Source organism: Podarcis liolepis, assembly GCF_965112155.1.
Source record: "Podarcis liolepis genome assembly, chromosome: 1".
Taxonomy (NCBI): domain Eukaryota; kingdom Metazoa; phylum Chordata; class Lepidosauria; order Squamata; family Lacertidae; genus Podarcis; species Podarcis liolepis.
In genome coordinates this window covers 33,244,116-33,263,974 of record NC_139554.1, presented here as the reverse complement: position 1 = coordinate 33,263,974, position 19,859 = coordinate 33,244,116, and the positions used below count along the sequence as shown (strand labels likewise).

At 41.2% G+C, this 19,859-nt stretch overlaps 1 protein-coding gene across 4 annotated transcripts in view; it reads right to left on the bottom strand.

Moving 5' to 3' along the window:
* Window positions 1-19,859, bottom strand: part of SLC25A21 (solute carrier family 25 member 21) — a 274,218-nt gene that overhangs the window by 113,969 nt on the left and 140,390 nt on the right. For all 4 annotated transcript variants that reach the window (XM_083509856.1, XM_083509857.1, XM_083509859.1 and 1 more), the window contains exon 2: window positions 14,110-14,158. In XM_083509856.1, coding sequence (XP_083365982.1) covers window positions 14,110-14,158 — 49 coding nt within the window. The remainder of the gene's footprint in view (window positions 1-14,109; window positions 14,159-19,859) is intronic.

Genomic DNA, 19,859 nt, shown 5'->3' with positions numbered 1-19,859 from the left:
ACTAGCCCTACCCCTCATTGTCTACTTCCACAGTTGCCCCACCCCTCACCACCCACACATCTGGCCAGCCATAATAGCCAGTTCCTAGAGGCTGAGGTCCCTTCGCTCCTCCATAAAATATTTGAGGTGGCCAGCCCACCCCAAAGCTGATGGGCATTGCCCTTCAAATACTGTCTGTGCACCGCATCATGTGATTGATTATGCAGGACAGGGCATACTTGGGCCACCCCAATATTTTATTCAAGTTGGCACCCCTGTGGCCAGAACATAATGAAGCTCTGATTGTATTCTGATCCACACATGGAGGAGCTTAGCAGGCATATAACAGTATGTGTGTAGCACTTCATCATAACCTGGACTTAATGTATATGTTGGCCTATATGTTGGCAGTGAGGGCAAGCCTTGTCCATGAAACCCCCACATTAGGACGGGTCATAAAAAACTTTTTTTTGAAAATCAGTTAATATCTTGACCCTGCTCCACTGAAGTGAAATTTCAGCCTTCACAACATAGGAAAACGGCCAAGTAAACAGCTATTTTCATGGAGGATGGTCAAGATATGAACTGATAGGCATAAAATCTCAGATATAGCTATATAATCCCTAGTGTAGTAAGATAAGACCTTTGGAGCAGGATTTATTTATTTATTTTTTAAAAATGTTATTAATGAACCGCCCTACCCCACATACTGTATGTTCTTTAAAGTGTCAAGGAACCATGTGTATTTCCTAAATTAACAGAACATAACTTCATATGAGGATCCTTGCTGAACAAAAGTCCATTTAATTCCCCAGTAGCCAGCCAGATCAAACCAGGGCACAAAAGCAACAGTCCTCTGTCATAGATATTGCCAATCCCCAGCAAATAGCACTTAAGAGTATTTATGCTGCCTCTGAATCATGAGTACCAACTAATAGGAAAGGCTGTCAAGTGTCACGTTGTTGTATGTGAGTCTGAACCTACCACCAGGCCTTTCTTCTCTGAATTCCAGAAAAAGTAAATACGTAAAAGGAGAACAAACTGTGATCAGCTTCTGTTTAAGTAATAGACGGAAACCAACACAGCTGGAGGCAATTCTTTGCAAATTGATCAGGGTTCTCTTCCTTTTACCAAGGCTGAACTATTAAGTTGACTTCCATCATTTTATGCAATCACTCAAAGGCTGCAATCCAGTGCACACTTACCCAGGAGTAAGTCCCAATGAATTCAGTGGTTGGGTCTAGATTTTATTTTTATGTTGTATTTTATGGTTTTGATATGCCTAGGGTGTATATTAAAGGGAATTAATAATGATCTAATTTCAAAATGTGCTCCAATTTTTAATGTGTTTTTTTCATGCTGACTGGAGTGCATGTGAAATGGGCAACTTTAAAAATGGGTAAGTTTATATGCTTTCAAGAACCTTAGATACTGATTATTTTCTATGTAATAAACCTAAGGTTTTCCCAAAAGCAACAATGTTGAACTACTAATGTGTTTTTTGGGGGGAGGTTTTCCCTTTTGAGAATCTAAATAAATGTCATTATAAAAAGGATGCAATGGCCTTATTTGTTATTTCAATAGGACACGTTGTTGCTCATATTTCTTTCCTAGTAAATAGTTGTAAAATAAAGTTTAACAAGAACCAAAAAATGATTTCCCCAATAAAGCCCTTTTTAAGGCATTAAAAAAACAAAACACTAAAGATTCTGTGAATTAAACCCAGATACAATCAGGTAAGTGGGCTGGGGGGGGGAGTGAAGTGCTGGAGTTTAAATAAAATTACCTTTCTCCCTTCCTACCATTATTTTTGTAGCAACAGGCTTTGCTAAAATCTGAAAGTAATAGAAACACAGCTATTTGATGAGATAAACGAATTTATACTAAGCTTGCTTTTCTAGATACCTATGGTGCAAACACTCCTAAGGGACAAAATATAACAAGAAAAAGATGGAGTCTGAACTCAAAGCAAACATAAAAGCTTTACTTACAAAAAAATCAATTACGAAGTCCAATTTGTTTTTACCAGAAGGCAAAGAAAACCTGGTTAGCATGTTTCAGCATCCAAACACCTTCCCAGGATCTGTGCATGTTTCATCAAACATTACATGACGGCAATTTCTAAGAAACAAACTAGCAATTAGACCCACCTGCCTAAAGTGCCTGTGCTCTGTTCACACTTCATGCGGTATCTTAAAGTGACAGCATATTAAAATGTCAATACAATATTTTTTTACATTATATTTATAAGTGCAATGCAAAAGCAACATGAAGTGCAATTAAAATCACACCTAAAATATAACAATCCATTCCACATACAGGAGAAAAAGCATTAGAAAATTGATTATCTGTAACAGAAAGCACTTATAACAGACAAAATAAACTGAATTAATATGAATCAATAAATAAGTGAAACACATGGTATCTTAATAATATAATTTGTCAAGGTAATAAGCAACCACAACACAAAAAAACCACACTGAGGTGTGGAATCTTTAGAGGTCCTCTACAAAATTAGATATGATCATATTCATATACCTCAAATCATAATGCAAATTATAGAATCAAAGTGGAGGGGGTTTTTGTTTTGAAAGCTTCTGGCTGTGGTGAAAAACTCCCCAGATTTTGGCAATTTGAAGGAGGGCATTTCTCTGAAAACAAAAGAAAATTGATGACAGCAAGCAGGAATTGGGCTTGTGTGTTGAAGATGCTTATTTACATAATTTCATAATTTTTCAGGAACCATTTACCCATTTTAAGTCAGAAAAATAAAATGGGCAAACATTCAGAATGGCCCTGTTTTCCACCACACTCCAGTTTAAAAGAACTCTACATTAAAAAGAAAATGGAAAGAAAATTATTTATTGGGTTTATTACTTATTTTATTTCTTAAATTTGTATCCCACCCTTTCTCCTAAAGGACCCCAAAGGCTTGAAATAAACAAACCACAAATCTGCTGAAGACAAAACAGGTGAGCCTTGCAATCTTGTTCATGGCCGACTGGCTAGAATCCTGCCCTGTTTTTGAGTACTCCATTCCATTCTCCTCCCTTCCTGTTTTTCCATTCTGATTGTAAACTGCCCGGAGAACTTTTGTTATTGAGCAGTATATAGTGTAAATGCTGAAAGTAAAAATTAATAAATTCCTGCTGACTCTCTCTGGGTGCTAGGCTCCCTATTTAATGCCCGCACTGTATCTTGTATCCAATGGGGAAACCTGCGATAATTGATAACTGCAATTGTTACCTAACTTAGTAGCCAAGTAAGTGGTAGGAGAGGCTGGATTGCCAGGGGACTTTGATGATCCTTCTTTGGGATGTTAGATATTTGCTAATGTGAGACTTCACACTTATCTGTCACACCAAGCCATCTGTCGCTTAACACTTTGCTTTGTGGGGTTTAAGACAGAAGGCCAAGTTTCCTTGGCTTGGGCATAGAGGGAAACTGTTCATAAACCCTTGTGGGGGATTAAAGCAGTCATGATAATTGCTCTGACATAGAAAGTCCTGAATAGCTCGGGTCCTATATCATATAACTGGCGCAACCTACTTGTATATGCTATACGGGTGTCCTTGAAATGAGCTTCCTCTTGAATACACAAGCGTTGGAGCTGATAGCAAGGGATAAAGAAGCAATTGTCCCTGCCTGATGCTACTCCTATCGCTGCCATGATGAGAAAGTCAAGGGCAAGCCAGGTATCCTCTTCCCAAGTTTACCCCAAGTCAGGGTCGGATTTAGGTTTGATGAGGCCCTAAGCTACTGAAGGTAATGGGGCCCTTTCTATGTCCAACTGTCCTTTGTCAACGACAAATTCTCGCTGTTTTTTGTGTTGAATATATGCTATTTGGTAATTTATGGACCCAATAGGTATCTAAAGCTATTTGCACATAACAAAATATGTATTTTATCAAAGTAATTGATATAGAAATGAGCAAACCAGTGATATTTTAGGGAGCAGGCTAGCAGGCAGGGCCCATTACTTACATCGTAGGAGCCTACACAACACGAAACACTGTTGCTGTATATAGGTTTTATTTGCTTTTTGTTTTTTATTTTGGAAATGTACATCCAGGGGCTTTTTCCTTTAAATTTTTTGGGGGCCCCAAGAGAGTGAGGCCCTAAACTATAGCTTGTTCAGCTTAAACGTAAATCTGGCACTGCCCCAAGTCCCCACTGGCAGGTAAAATAGGGACATTCCGGGATCAAATCAGAAGACAAGGTGCCTTTCATAATTCCAGGACTGTCCCTGGAAAATCGAGACACTTGGAAGTCGGAGTCATTTCCCTCCTTTTTTTGTTGGGACAACTCCAAACCACGGCTATCCCACATCCACCCTGAAGTGCCCCATCTTAGGCTACCACTGGTGGGGGAATCACCAACAGCAACTTCTCACCCTGGTGGGTGCAGTGGGGGCCTCTGTACCTCTCCCCATCAGTGAAGAGTCCCCTTCCTTCTTGTCCTAATCCCTGGTACTGATTGAGCAATAGGCCTGTGCATTCGTCTCTAAAATGATACACGTCAAAAAGGCTAATTAAAAATAGTTCAAGAATCGCTCTGTTCTGTGTGCAAGCACAGCTTATCTTGCCGTACTCTCATTGTCCGCCACTTCGCTGTATAATTATAGAGGGTTAAAACATTGTTGCTGCTTCTTTAGACATATTTTTGCATCCTCTTGAGAAATGAATAATAAAAATTGAACTCTCGCTTGCCAAGAACACACTGAAGATAGTATTTTTTTTACTCAAGCTGCTCACTCAGAAGATTCTTGTTTCTTCAAAAGCCCCTCTAGGCCTAGAATACACAGTGCTACATCTGTTGGCGAAAACACACAGAAAGCTAATAAAGCAAGATATTATCTCACTTTTTATTTATTTACAGGATTTATTTGGCAACCATTAGCTGAATACAGTTATTTTTAGGGCCTTATTTAAATACAGCACTAATGTCCAACTTTTATGAGAATTATTGGCAATGCTACAGTTGTACAGCCGTTCAAGCATTTGCGGCGCTCTCCTTTCGTACTAGAAAATTTTAAATCACCAGTGAACTGAAAAACACACACACACAAACCGGCTTGTAAAGAGATAGGGCATCCCTCTTCTTCAGAAATATGCTAAGCAGAGGCTGTACCCATGAATTATCTCACATTAGCTTAGTTGCATGGAGGGGGAAAGAGTTAAATATAGGGGGGCTTTGTTTTATCTTTAAAACAAAGTGGTTCCTTGGTTACTTAATTCAGACATGTTCCATTGCTGGTTAGAAATCAGGCATGACAGTGGTCTAACCCTGAATTTTTGTCCCTGGGTAAGAAACTAGGCATGACCACAGTCTACCCCGATTGCGATTTAATGTTTTATACCACCGACAAATCATTAACATCTGTTAATAACCCACCCAAGTCACTCTGTTAAATTGTTTTGAAATATCTTATGTGCTCCATGGATGTCTCCAACTTCATCCCATTTAACCTTTCCCAGCTGCTCGTTTTAAATACCCCTTTTAAAAATGTATACATGGGGGGGGGGAATCTGTTCCTTTGTATTCAGACCCTTTCTTCTTCTTCTTCTTCTTCTTCTTCTTCTTCTTCTTCTTCTTCTTCTCCTCCTCCTCCTCCTCCTCCTCCTCCTCCTCAAGTGCCAACATCTGCTCACTTCCAAACCCCAATTTCCATTTAAAACAAATAAAAATAGATTTTTCTTGTAAATATAATCCACTATCTCTTCTCCTGCCAGATATCTTTTATGATTTCCTAATGTACGGGTTTTTGAAAAACAACAACACAGTAGTCATATGCAGGCTTTGCATGCAGAAGGTCTCAGGTTTAATTCCTGGTATGTCCAGGCAGGGTTAGGAGAGACCCCTAGTTGAAATCCTGGGGAGCTGCTGTCAGTCAGTGTCGATAGCATTGATAATATTGAGCCGTCTGGCTTTCTATAAGGCAGCTTCCTATGTTCCCACGTGGCTACATTTGCTCTGCTGCACAAGTGAGTTGTTGCATTCACATGGACAAATAAAAACTGCATGAAGTATACCTGAAGGGATCATTAATGGAGACATATCATATTTACTGGAGGTGGAGAACATCCCCCACTTTCCCCACCCAAAGAGCATCATATTAACAAGCGTTAATATTACTGAACCTTCTCTGTTTCTGGACCAATGGTGGTCCTTGGCTCTCATGGATAGAAGCGCCCTGGAAGAGGATGCCATAGACAAGTCTGGATGCACAAAGCAGCACAGTCAGTTATCTCCTTGCCACTGCTCACTGGCAGAGTGGAAGGAGAGCAGATAGGCAGGTAGGCAGAGGAAGCTCAGGAAGATTAAATAGAAATCCAAAGGATATGTAGTCAGGTGACCAGGCGAAAGGCTCCTTGGAGGGTCATCCTAATTAAAACAATGCCTTACCTGCCCCCTTATATCCCTACACAGCCTACATCTCTGATTAAATAGAATAACATAATATGAGTGTCTTATTCAACAATGAAAAAAGCCATTCTTTTGTGTGTTCAGACCCAGAAACCTCCCCCCTAAATAAATTCACACTTGACTCATTTTTTTGTTTTTGTTTCTGGCAGAATCTAGGCCACAACTTTATTGATCACAGAAGGTGACTGGTTGCATAGGCTCTGGTTCGACTAGCTCTCTGCCATGCAGGTAGCGCTGACCCAGGGCACCAGCATAGGTCAGCCAAGGGTGAACACCTGAATAAGCAGAAAGCCAGGCACGGACTAACACTGCCACCCAAATTTCCTCCTGGACTCAGGCACGGACACAACCTCCTCACATGAGTTGACCAAACGATTGGGTCCCTGGATTCCTTTAACAGAATACCCTTCACATAGGGATGTCGAGAGCATTCTCCCATCCCTGTCACCTGAACCAGAGCCTATCCGCAACCTTACAAGTTGTGACGATTTGCTACACGGCAGGCGAAACCCAAATGGCAACAGCCAATCAGCCAAGAGGGGGAAATTCCTGCTGTGCCCCTGTCCCAACAACAGACGACACACAACGGCATAGCAAGGTCAAGCAAACAAGCCTTAAAAGTAGGGAGAGGTTGGCGGGTGTTCCGAATGCATGTGCCGAAAGAGGAAGCTCTGGGTCACGTGCATGGGCATAAATAGGTTCCTCGAACCATTTAGACTGCGTCCCATTGGCCAGAGTGTACCCAGCTTCAAGGGACCTACCAATTGGGTGTTGTGGCTGACCAATTGTACCCACCCACAACACAGGGTGTCGGTTGTCCAGGTCTCACCACAATACTCACTCTTTAAGGGAGGACCCAATTTCCCCACAGCCCTTTAGTAATTGTATACCCTTGCCTGGAAAAGGCACATTATTCCCCCCATAGGCAGCTCCCTAAGTATTGCATTCAGACTAAATATACTGCCAGGAGCATTGGGGTTAGATTTCTGAATGGAAATTTGGCCAGTTTCCACAGGAACTCATTCTAGAGAGCACCTGCTACTTATGTCCTCTGCTTTTTCTGTAGATTAATCCTCAAGGCAGAAAACGGGGGAAGTAACTTATCCGGAAGCCAATAATGATCCCCCCCCCATGCGGAAGTTGCATTCACCATGTACGTAGCAGAAAGAATAGATGTGCGGCTACACCATGAAACAAAACATTTTAATTTTATTTATTTTTTGCAAGGGGGGGGGCAAATGAAACAACTGTGCAGTTTCCACAATGAAGCCTGCAACTTCAGCCTGAGACCAGAGTTAATCAACAGCAGCTTTTTCCACTGTAAGAAAACATTTCCCTTTCTCTCTCAGCAGAGATACTGTACCAGGGCAAGCAAACACGCTGTGCTGGCATGCGCTTTCCAAAGGCGTAATTGCCAGTGTGGATTACAGAAGGAAACCCTCCGGCTTTTTAGTCTTGACAAATTACCAGGGGCACTCCTCTGGCTGCTGGGGACATGGTGATACAGAAAGGTTAACCAGTTGTGGAAAGCAGCATAAATGCAAACTTAGAAGCCCTGTACTTCCAGCCAGTAACTTTACGAGGTGTGTTTATTTATTTAAAACATGTCACCCTTTTTGCAGAGATTCCAGGGTGTTTTACAAAAACAAGATAAAATACATAAATAAAATATAATACAGAACACGTTAAGAGAGCAAAGGAAAACACACTATATATTAAAGAATCTCTATTCCTCGGTTGCTCCTACCCTTAAATTCCTCTAGTCCTCAGTCTGGGAATGCTTGATGAAGGGTGAACTAAAAATATTTCAAATTAAGGAATTGATAAAATTATCAAAATGTAGTCCATACAGATATAGTGAGAGAACACCAAATATTAGGCCTGTCTAAAACAGGATTGTATGCTGAGCTTTTTTAAAAAAAACCTCAGATAAAACTGTATCTGCTCCATGAGGTGAGAAAGTGGTGGTGGGGGTGAATTTATTATGGAGACATGCTCAGGAATTCACATGCATCTTCTTATCCTACACATGGCGCTTATGACTATTTGCCATTTTGGGTTGGGGGGACTCTACATGTAATAATTGGAAACTGTGCTATCTACTTAGCTATATCAGGTACTGTCCTAAACTGATGGATGATTGAATTTCACAAAAAGGATTAAGCCTGTCCATGTGGTTTATGTCTTTCTTAATTTGACCAGCTATTGCATCCATCCATCAATAGATTGCAGAAGCTCACATCACCACAGCAAATATATGAAGGAAGAAGTGGGTGGTTTTCATCAGTATGTCGCATTATGGGGTAGTTGAAAGGGCCCAAACACCACCAGCAGGGCCCACCACTGATGTATGTCCTGCCTCCCCACATTAAAAATAAATAAATCTGTCCATTGAATCACCTATCAGTGGTGGACCAGTTTATTTTCACATAATGTCCTGGAGAAATGCATTAGGGGCACTGCAGAAAATTTAAACAGTGACATTCAGTGCTGATTCAAAGCACTGCTGCTGCCTGCTGCTTCCCACTAGGACTCAACCAGATAGGAGCAGGACCACTAAAGAGCACTTTGGCAAGGTCCCCTCAAACCTGCCTGGAGCTGACCATGGTTTGGGTGGGCTGTTGAAAGAGCAAGGTGCAATTAAAAAAAGGTAAGGTAAAGGACCCCTGAATGGTTAAGTCCAGTCAAAGGCGACTCTGGGGTTGCGGCGCTCATCTCACTTTTCAGGCTGAGGGAACCGGCGTTTGTCCACAGACAGCTTTCCGGGTCATGTGGCCAGCATGACTAAACCGCTTCTGGTACAATGGAACACTGTGATGGAAACCAGAGTGCATGGAAACACCACAGTGGTGCCTATTTATCTACTTGCACCGGTGTGCTTTTGAGCTGCTAGGTTGGCAGGAGCTGGGACAGAGCAACGGGAGCTCAGTCTGTTGCAGGGATTCGAACCGCCGACTTTCCAATCAGCAAGCTGAAGAGGCTCAGTGGTTTAGACCACAGTGCCACCCGTGTCCCACTAAGATGTGATGATCAACATGCTAGCACAGTCACACCTATGGCTTTGTGAAACCATCTGTATATAAAAAAGCAGCTTCTGACATTACAGAATACTTTAGTGTGACCAATAGAAATCCAATGACTGCACAGTAAATATAAGAGAAGCCTTGCTTCTTAGTGTCAGGGATCAGCTGCAGGAAAAACACTTAGCCTCCACTCTGCTTGTGTCTTTCAAATGACACCCCCTCCTTTTCCCCATATATGTGATTGGTTGCTATGCATGCCTATGGAGTGAAACACTACCCTGCAAAACACTGCCAGGAATCTCAAAAGGGGCTCCATGCCCGAAGCAGCTTTGTAATATACAAGTCCCCCGCCCTGCTCCGCCGACACCTACTTTGCTACTACTCTGATAGAGGAGTCTTTTGTTCATCTCAACACACAATACCTCAGTAAGACAATGCAGCTAAACAATGGTGGCAAAACAAACTTTTCTTGTGCCTAGCATGCTCTGCCACCTGTTCAACAGAGTCTTGGTGGAGCCGATCTGCAGGGTGGCCTAAGAAAATATTGGCCAAAATCAACACCCAGACCTTTGGTGTTATCTCCGTAGATAACTAGAAACTCGTTAAAATAAATCATATGTTTAGCTTGCATTTCAACAGCATTCTTCAATCTGGGGGCAAGAGTTAACTTGGAACAGGTTACTGAGTTGGAATTATTAGTCAACACGCCCATATTAATTTCTAAGCGATTCTAAGTGGAAGCAAAACAGCAAGCAAATGATGGCACCTTGGAAGACATCCACATTGAAATGACCCTAAGCCAGATAAAGTCCCATGGTGAAACAAAAGATTTTATAAGAAAACATATTCTGAATGCTAAAAACAGACAGCCAACTAGAGAATCTTATAATGGCACTCAATAAGGACCAATAACAGTATGTATAAAAGAATGAATGAATAAATGAATAATACACTTCAGACTTGGCACAGGGCTTATGAATTGTCCTAGCTACATACAATATACGCTATTTAACAAGACCACCAAAATTGGTCACCATTGTGAATCCACGTAAGGTTAGAAACAAAGAAGCACCAGATAGTAATAACTACCTTGAACTTGAGCATTTTTAGAATAAATTTCAGCAGTGCTTACTTAACTAGAAAAAATGCAAAGAATCAAAGAGGGCAAAAGCACTTACAAAACAACAGCTGGAAAGCGATCAGAAACACATGTAGGAAACACAGCTACTCTAATAAGGCCAAAACATCAGAAGTTAGGACACAAGAATAAACTGGAACAGAATAGCCGGTAGAAATAAATGTGAGATTAGTCTTTTGCTAGAAATGGGCTCTTGCTATGGAACATGTTCAGTCATGTTCAGTCCAAAAGCTTTTGACCTAGAGTATTGTTTTAAGTAGCAGGCAGTAGCAAGCTATGAAAGCTAGATAATGCAATACATCAAAAAAACTCTCAAAACCCAGGAGTGCTTACTTAATGTAATTTGGTTAAAAGTGAGCTGGCCAAAGTTGCTTCATTATTGTGTCCCTATGCTCACTCTAATCTTAAATCCTTATGGGATTCTTCAACTCAAAATATTTTTCATCATGGTTTGCCTATGGTCCAACCTACAAAAAGAGCAAAATAGTTCTTGCTGGGCTATAAGTAGATCTGAAATCACTTCAGATGGCAAATGTCTGTTTTCATGCGCTCTCTCTCATTCATACAATTTTTAAGAGCTACTCTCTGGGAGGAGAGTCTTTCCCACCTCTACCTGCCCGAGATGGGACCTGGAACCTTTTGCATGCAAAGCAGCGGCTCCGCTATTGAGATATAGCCCAAATATTAGCATGTCTGGCAGAAGATTAGGCAGATTTGGATCCCTTCATCCTCATAATCTATTTTTATATGCACAGGATGTTGTTTGCAGGAAAAATACTTCCACATGGCAGTACACTATGTATGAGTCAAAATGTTTGAAAGTGATGCAGATCACATTCAGAGTTGCCATGCCAGCAGCAGCATAGGAATATGGAGTCAGACCATCGGTTCCTCTAGCTCAGCAACTGATAGCAGCTCTCAAGGCCTTTCCCAACTCTGCCTGGAGATGCTTGGCATTACACCCAGGACCTTGAACACTTCTACTAGGGTCCTACGGTTCTTCTTTCTGGTCTATGGCCCTTCCTGTGGTGGGCCACAGGTAATCAGAGATGAGTGTGTCTCTGTATCCTGCTTTTCCTGTACACTGGTTGAGGAGCACTCCAAAGCTGCCAACATATTCCAAAAACGATAAGCAGCAAAATGTAAAAGTACAAACAGTTTCTTCCAACTTCTTGCAGAACACCCAGCTGCTTATGGTAGCATTCTCTCCCTCCCCAACAGGGTTCAATGTGAAAACAGACTTTTCTTGAATCTAAGAAGGTGTCTGTCCAATACCCAGTAAGCGTGTGCATGATTCAGTTTTCAAATGCACGTTGCTCAAACATAGCAGAATTAGAATGGGGAGATAACTACATTTGGGAAATTGTAAAATTGTTTTCTGCTTGATGAATTTCTGCAAAATGGACAGGAGGGATCTACAGTATTTGTACTTTGAAAGTTTTTGCTTTTTTGACTGAGCAAGTCTTTATTTACTGATTGTATATGCCTATCTGAACAATATGGTTTTTGTCGTCCCCGTCCCCCCCCCTTAAGATGAAGCCCAGGTAACTGAGGGCAAACATATGCATCTGAACTGACAGCTTGGTATCTGAGGATACTTGCTCAGGCAACACAGAAGTTTCTCTTTCAGGAAACTTTACGCCAGCAAAACTCAACTACACAAATATTTGTAGATGCAAACACAAAGGACAAGGAGAAGAAAAATCACTTATAAATCCATGCAAATATTTATTATTTTATTTTTCCTGGTTTATTCCATCTGTCCTTGCTTTCATTGCTTTGTGATGAAGAAATAGCACAAGTGTTAGCACAAAATTGCTTTGTATCCAACGCTCTGTTGACGCAATGCCGAAGTCTGTCAAAACTGAAAGAAGAGGCAATGGCCAGCCAAATTTAGAGCCAAACCTGGGATGATGGAGGCAGACAAAGGCCTTGATTCCCCTATCTTACCTTAAAGCAATTCAATCCCAGCCTATCTTGGATAGGGGAAGTGAGCTGGATTGGAAAGAAAATTCCTTGATGCATTAGAGCACAGTACAGGGGGGTGTTAGAGTCCTTTATTCACCAGACCTTTTCATATAAAAAACAAACCACCCCACACTTCATTAATGGGGCAGACTTGTAAAAAAATACACATGACCATCCCCATCAAGTCTTGTTTGACCCTTGAAATTAATGGGACTCGTGTTTAACTTGACAACATATGGTGCAATTTTCTGCTGCAATTTTCCTCTGTAACCTAAAACATTATCATCATCATTACTACTGCTACTAGGTAAAAGGTAAAGGACCGCTGGACGGTTAAGTCCAGTCAAAGGCAACTATGGGGTTGCGGTGTTCATCTCGCTTTCAGGCCGAGGGAGCCGGTGTTTGTCCACAGACAGCTTTCCGGGTCTGCTTTCTGCTTCTGGCACAACCCAGAAGTGTGACAGAACCCAGAGTACATGGAAACACCGTTTACCTACTGCTACTATTACTACCTGGCAGATGGAGTGAATGAGACCAATAGTGGGTCCAATGGTCAAGAAGTTGGTTTCTGCATGTGCTGCAGAGGGAAGTGTGGGGGCAGATGGGAAAGGTAGTTCATCTAGGAAGGGGTAAAATATTTGATCTTAAACCTCTGCTGCCTTGTAGGATATCTTTGGGACAAGAAAAGGCTAAGGAGTAAACCCTATACAAATCCAGATGGTAGGATGACGCCTTGTACACCTCCTTCTGGAAACTCCTGTAGCCAAGCTGGGCCAAACCGTGTTTTGGTTTCCTTTGGACCAGATCAGAGGGTCTTATCATCTGGGCAGCCCAGGACCTCCATAAACCCTGCCCAGGCTTGCACCCTAGGGAGGTCACCGGGGCTGCTAATGGAGTGGTTTGACTTCATCCTTGGAGGCACCTTTCATTGTCTTTTGAGACAGACGGAGGTCAACAACAATTATTATTATTATTATTATTATTTGAAATGAAATGTTTGGGCTAGTGTTTTTCCAAACTGACAAGCCAGTGTAATTGCCCAGCCACAAATGTATGGTTGGAAGTCACTGAATGTGCCCGGTAGGTAGCAAGCATGAAACCACCCAACAGACATGTGCAAATACAGGTTTGGGGAAAAATAAATCTCATTTTTGCTGAGTTTTGAAAACACAACTAACTGTCTCAGGCCACATTTACCATCAATATTATTTTTAAGGCAACATGACATTTCTAGTTTCAAGTCAAAACATTACTTCACATGATAAATATGGTAGGAAAGAAAATATAACCATGCTGCCTCCCCGCTTCACTTTTAATAGAATAGGATCTCAGGCTGTCACATGAAGAGTACATTTAATAAAGAAGTATTTAGCACCTCCAGATGACCTCCAAGCAGAAATGCATCATGCTATTCAAATTCTGCCTGTCAAATGCTATGAAAAACAGTAAGTAAATATAAATGCCATTAAAGGGAGAAGTTATCTTACTTGGACAAGTTCTAGCTTTTTAAGTTCTGACAGCTTCCAATTTGGATGTCTTCCAGTGTCAATAAAACTTGTTCAAGCAGAACCTTACCTGGTTTTCACCACATCGAGGGGGTGCATCAGACAAATTTCTACAAGACCTGTAAGATGATAGAGAAGCCTGGTAAATACATTTGATCTCTACAATTATTGAAGTATAAAGTGTTCCCGTGCAAAATGTGCTCAGAGAAGAGAACAATTATAACACAAAGGCATTGCATATTCTTCTTAACATTCTCCAAGGATCTTCTTTGGGAGATAAGGGAAAGTTTTGTGAAGAGGTGACTTTTTGTAAACAAAACAAAAAACAAAAACAAAAGCCCCACATTTTTTAAAAAATGCTCTCAGCTCTGAGATTTGAGCCAAGAAATTGTCATCCCAGAAATTAGGCTGCAATCCTAAGTGGTTTGAGCTGGAAGGGTGGAAATGAGGAAAGAGGAATGTCCTATTTCCTCTACAGCATAGGGAACACCTCTCAGTTGCTTGGAGAATAGGAGCGTGATCCTTCTTGATCAGAAGAATGGGAGGCCTTTCTGTGCCCCAGTGGCGTAGCGTGGGTTGTCAGCACCCGGGGCAAGGCAAGTAATTTCGCCCCCTAACCCGTGGATTTGCGCCCCCTAACCCTAACCCCCAGATGTTGCGCCCGGTGCAGCTGGCCCCCCTGCACCCCCCACGCTACGCCATTGCTGTGCCCTCCATGATATCATCAAATAATCACATCTAATTCCAGTAACCCCGCAATTTAGGCACATTTAACTTGGGCGCATTCAGCTTTACACGTGTGGCAAAAAATAAAAAAGTGTGTGGAAAGGGGACGGGATTCCTTAAAAAATGACTTTGGCAATCCCACCCACAATTGAACCCAACGTGTTTTGACTATACACAATTTTGGATTTAGGCATGACCTGCAGAACGCAACCCCCATGTAAGTTGTGGGCTTACTAAATGATTGTGGTGGCTTGGGGATAATATCACCTTGTGACCCTAACTGATTGTAAGAAGGAAGGAAGGGAGAAGACAGGTCTAAAAAATGGCGCTGTAGCAGCAACATTATCAGTGTTTTCCTATAGATGTGAGCCATCATGAAAGACGACCAAGGAAAGGTTTTGTAAGTTGCCAAAGCAGTAAAACCAGGGATCCAGGCAGTAGAGCCCAGGACCCTTGCTCCCTCAATCAGCAATCTGAACAACATCAAGCAACACGTAGGCTAATAATATATTGACAATATTTATATAACACTATCAAACGGTTTCAAAATTCATAAACGGTGTAGGGAGTCACAAACTGATAAGTCAAGTAACTATTCCATAAGCAGAATGATTAGAATGGTATGTATATATAAAGAATGGCTGAAATTGAGGCTGAATGCCTTTTCACAGGAAATATCATATCCAAAATGTTGTCAAGAGCGAGAACAGCAACACAGAAGTGAGATGGTAGGTGCTCCAAACATCACAAAAGGGTGCTCCGAGCACAGCAGCAGACAGAACAGTTCTTCCAGGATAATGAACTGTTTCAATGATAATTCTTCATCAGCTGGCAATAATATAAAATGAAATCCATTACCTTCAAATACAATACAGAGATCGAAATGATAGGCCTCAATCAGCAAGGCATTATGTGGGCAACTCATTGCAACAATTCCCAATGAAGACTTTCTCTCTTGCAGTCTAGTATCTCACTAACAACTTGTCCATCACCACACTGAGTACAGGCAACAACCAATTTAAGCATGACGACACACACTGCTGCAACCCGGAAGTGGCCAGAAAAGGGGATGGAACAGAGGCAGGGGCGTAATGGAGTTAACATGCGCTCTGCCAACATGTATGGGGTCAGGAACGCAACACCCACGCAAAACACTCATTGCCTATGCTTCTGGCCTTGTTCTCACATGAACCTGAGCACAGCATGTTGTGACCACATCATCTGCCTCTGAATCTTTAGACCTCAGCCTGCTTGTACCAGAACTAGACTCCCAGTGGTGGTCCATCTACAAGTCTACCCAATGTCTGACAAGTTTTTTTCCCCCAGCGAGCTTTCTGAAATCCCCCAAACCCCTCTTTTTTGCATCAAATCCCAAACCTCATGCAAATTTGGCGCAGCACTAGTTTTAATTTCTTAGCCTGCACAACACAAATTTTTAATGCAGGCATTTCCCCAGCAAATGAATCAGATGAATTCCATTTCCATTGGCAAGAACTATGTTTTGGTAACTTCACGATTCTGTTAGCTTTCTGTGTTTCCGAAAGGATAAAAATCTTTTCTTTGTTCTCATCATTTAATTATACAGTAGGTTTGCATAGTTAGTTGATTTCCCAAGGCAGCACTCTCTGCATAATAACCAAGAATGTATACAGATATAGAAAGGGGGCCCTATTAAAAAAATAAAAATGAACATGCAAGCTATGCAAAAAATGGTGGGACGGATAAGAAACAATACACTTTTTCCCTTCAATGGTAATGGTTCCGATAACACTTAAAGCATCCTACTTGAAAAGTAGCCCAGAAACTATGGTGGCCCTGTTATATTTCTAGCAATCCTGAGTTGTAGATTAAAGCATTAGAAGGAAGGCACCTCTTTCAGACAATGCCTATCGACTTTGTGCATCCTTTTATCATATCACCTAATTTACTAAACAGGCTCTTATGAACAATGTGTTTCTCATAATTTAATGTCTTGATAGGAGTTCCACGGACTCAAAGGAGTGCACATGGAGCTTGAATGGAAGGCTTAAGATAGAATCCTAGACCATTTACTTAAAAGCTATTTATAAATAAGTAGACACAGTCCAGCCAAAGTCTAGCACTTTTAACTCCCATTAATTTCCATGAGAGAACAAGTTTTAATTCTCACACAATGAACTCTGTGGAACGTAGCTGAAGCCATATCATACAATAATATAAATTGTCATACTCCCTGAAGACTGGATTAAACTGAAGGATTAAATCTAAAGAATAATAACAAAAAATATTTGCAATTTTTTTTACTGAATTTCTACAGAAATTATGAACAAAATAGCAACTGTAAATAGTGTCTACTCAATGGGGAAAACATAATTGATAATTACCTGTTAAAATACCTGTTAAAATACATTGTCAAATGAAAGCTATTTGTCAATGTATTTTAACAGGTATTTTAATAGGTAATTATCAATTATGTTTCTTTTCAAGCAATGTTGTCTCATCCAAAGAGTAGACAGCCAATGGTCTTTGCCCAGGAAACCATTCATTTACACATGATTTAAATGAAGACCACATAAATAAACCTTCTTTAGTGACGCCTCCTGTTTATCTACTGCAATATGTGAGTTTCTGTTAACTGTGTAGTCCAGCCTTCGTCAACCACATGCCTTTTGGATGGCTGGTGCCAATGGGAGTTGTAGTCCAAACATCTGGAGGACACCATTTGGGCAAAGGCTGGGGTATCTTGTGGCTGTTTTCCAGCTTTGGGCAATTTCTATTCTGGTTGCTGCAACCAATGATTGGATAGGTTCCTCATGAAAAGCCTTCACGGTAGAGGTCTGCAGAGTTCAACTGCAGCTGTGTGTATAACAGAATGGGTTGTTGCACTATTTCTCAACTAATTTCAAAGCTAAATTTTCCAAAATGCATGAAAACACAAGGACCACATGCAAGATACCCTCATTCCTTACAGCTCCTGCAACACCCAGTTGGGAACCTTTTGTTTATATGATCTAATTGTTCTGGGAGGAGGTGCCATCTGTGTATCAGCTTCGATACTCTGCTTTGTTTTCACATAGACCTTTCCAATGTGAATAGTTGTTGTCTTTTTCTTCCTTTTTTCAACAGTAAACAAGAAAGCCCTGCCACTACTTCAAGCCGTGGCCTCACTGCTTTGAAAGCATTCCTGGGACATATTACATCATGGCATTCTGTCCCACGAATGTAGCCAGAGCAGGGCATGGGGAAGCTTGGCCACCTCATATTCAAATTTGAAATTTCAGGAAATTCAAGTTTCTTCAATACCCCGCTGTGAGTAACTCAATATCCCCCTTCCCACTCTCAAAGGACAATGGTCTCACAAAAATATGCCCATCAGATATCTTAAAATTATCTTTGAAATTAACATGTACTATTATCAAACAACAAGGAAATTAAAATACATCAATGGCAAAAGAAAGAAAAGAAAAATTGTGGCTTCCAAGTGCTACTACCTATATAGATGTGACTGATATTAGAGACTCAACATTCTATATATATTCTTCCACCATTTAGATAGGTCTGGGAAGTATGATGCATGCATGCATTTTATTGCAGATATCCCCTTTAGTGTATTATTCACCCTCCTCAGTGTGCTTTATTCATTTTCCTGGAATAAGATAGTCACAGAGGAAGCAAAACACAATGGAAATTTGCTCATAGAGAGAAACACATGTCAAGCACTGTATATTATATAGCTGGAGCTGTGTATATTTGTTTTGGCATTCAAACACATACTGTCAAAATATGCAAAATAACAATAAATATTGCAATATGTATCTTGCTATCCTGTTGTAAAAATACATCTGACTGTGAAATTGTTAAACATGACTTGAGCTAATTATTATTTGGTCTTGATAAAGTGGTGTTTTGTTTTGTTTTTCAATTTCAAAATCAGTACCTTTGGTGCCAAAAGAATGTTTTTTGACATGACAAATGCTTGAAACACCACAAAACATTATTAAGAGTGCTGTTCAGTCCATAATCTAGACTTGAAGCAGAAAAGATACAGCCATTGATTCCACACTGGGACAAAAACATGAACAGCTACAGGTTTAAACAAGCCACTGTATGAAATCTTAACAATGGACCTGTCTGATGTATATAAAATAAACCATTGAGGGGGAAATTGCCGTTGCACAGTCTTAAATTGTAAAAGGTAAGTTTTCCATCCTTTAAGGTTAGCTATAAAGATGGGATGGTTCAAGACAGTGTACAGTAGTACCTCGGGTTAAGAACTTAATTCGTTCCGGAGGTCCGTTCTTAACCTGAAACTGTTCTTAACCTGAGGTACCACTTTAGCTAATGAGGCCTCCCGCTGCTGCCACATGATTTCTGTTCTCATCCTGAAGCAAAGTTCTTAACCCGAGGTACTATTTCTGGGTTAGCAGAGCCTGTAACCTGAAACGTCTGTAACCCAAGGTACCACTGTACTAGCTACACAGTTTGTTAATTGGTTTCCTCTCAGGCTACAATTATACCTCTTCTGTAAAGGTAAAGGGACTCCAGACCATTAGGTCCAGTCTCGGACGACTCTGGGGTTGTGGCACTCATCTCGCTTTACTGGCCGAGAGAGCCGGCGTACAGCTTCCGGGTCATGTGGCCACTTCTGGCGAACCAAAGCAGCGCACAGAAATGCCGTTTACCTTCCCGCTGGAGCGGTACCTATTTATCTACTTGCACTTTGATGTGCTTTCAAACTGCTAGGTTGGCAGGAGCAGGGACTGAGCAACAGGAGCTCACTCTGTCATGGGGGTTCGAACCACCAACCTTCTGATCGGCAAGCCCTAGGCTCAGTAGTTTAGACCACAGCGCCACCCTCGTCCCATTACCTCTTCCGTACTCCACAATTAAAACCATTTCTCTCCCACTGCTGTTTAGCTTTGCTAAAGGTAAAACTACATATTACACACAATTACATGTAATGCAACCCCAGTGCTCTTTGAAGAAGTTTCTGGATAGTGTATTTTGAATAGAGGTAGTGGTAGGGGGGATGGAGGGAGTTTTCATCTCAAAATTTCCCTCCTCTGCTTCCCCACCATAGTTTCTGAAAGAGTAAGCATAACAGGAGAGATTCTC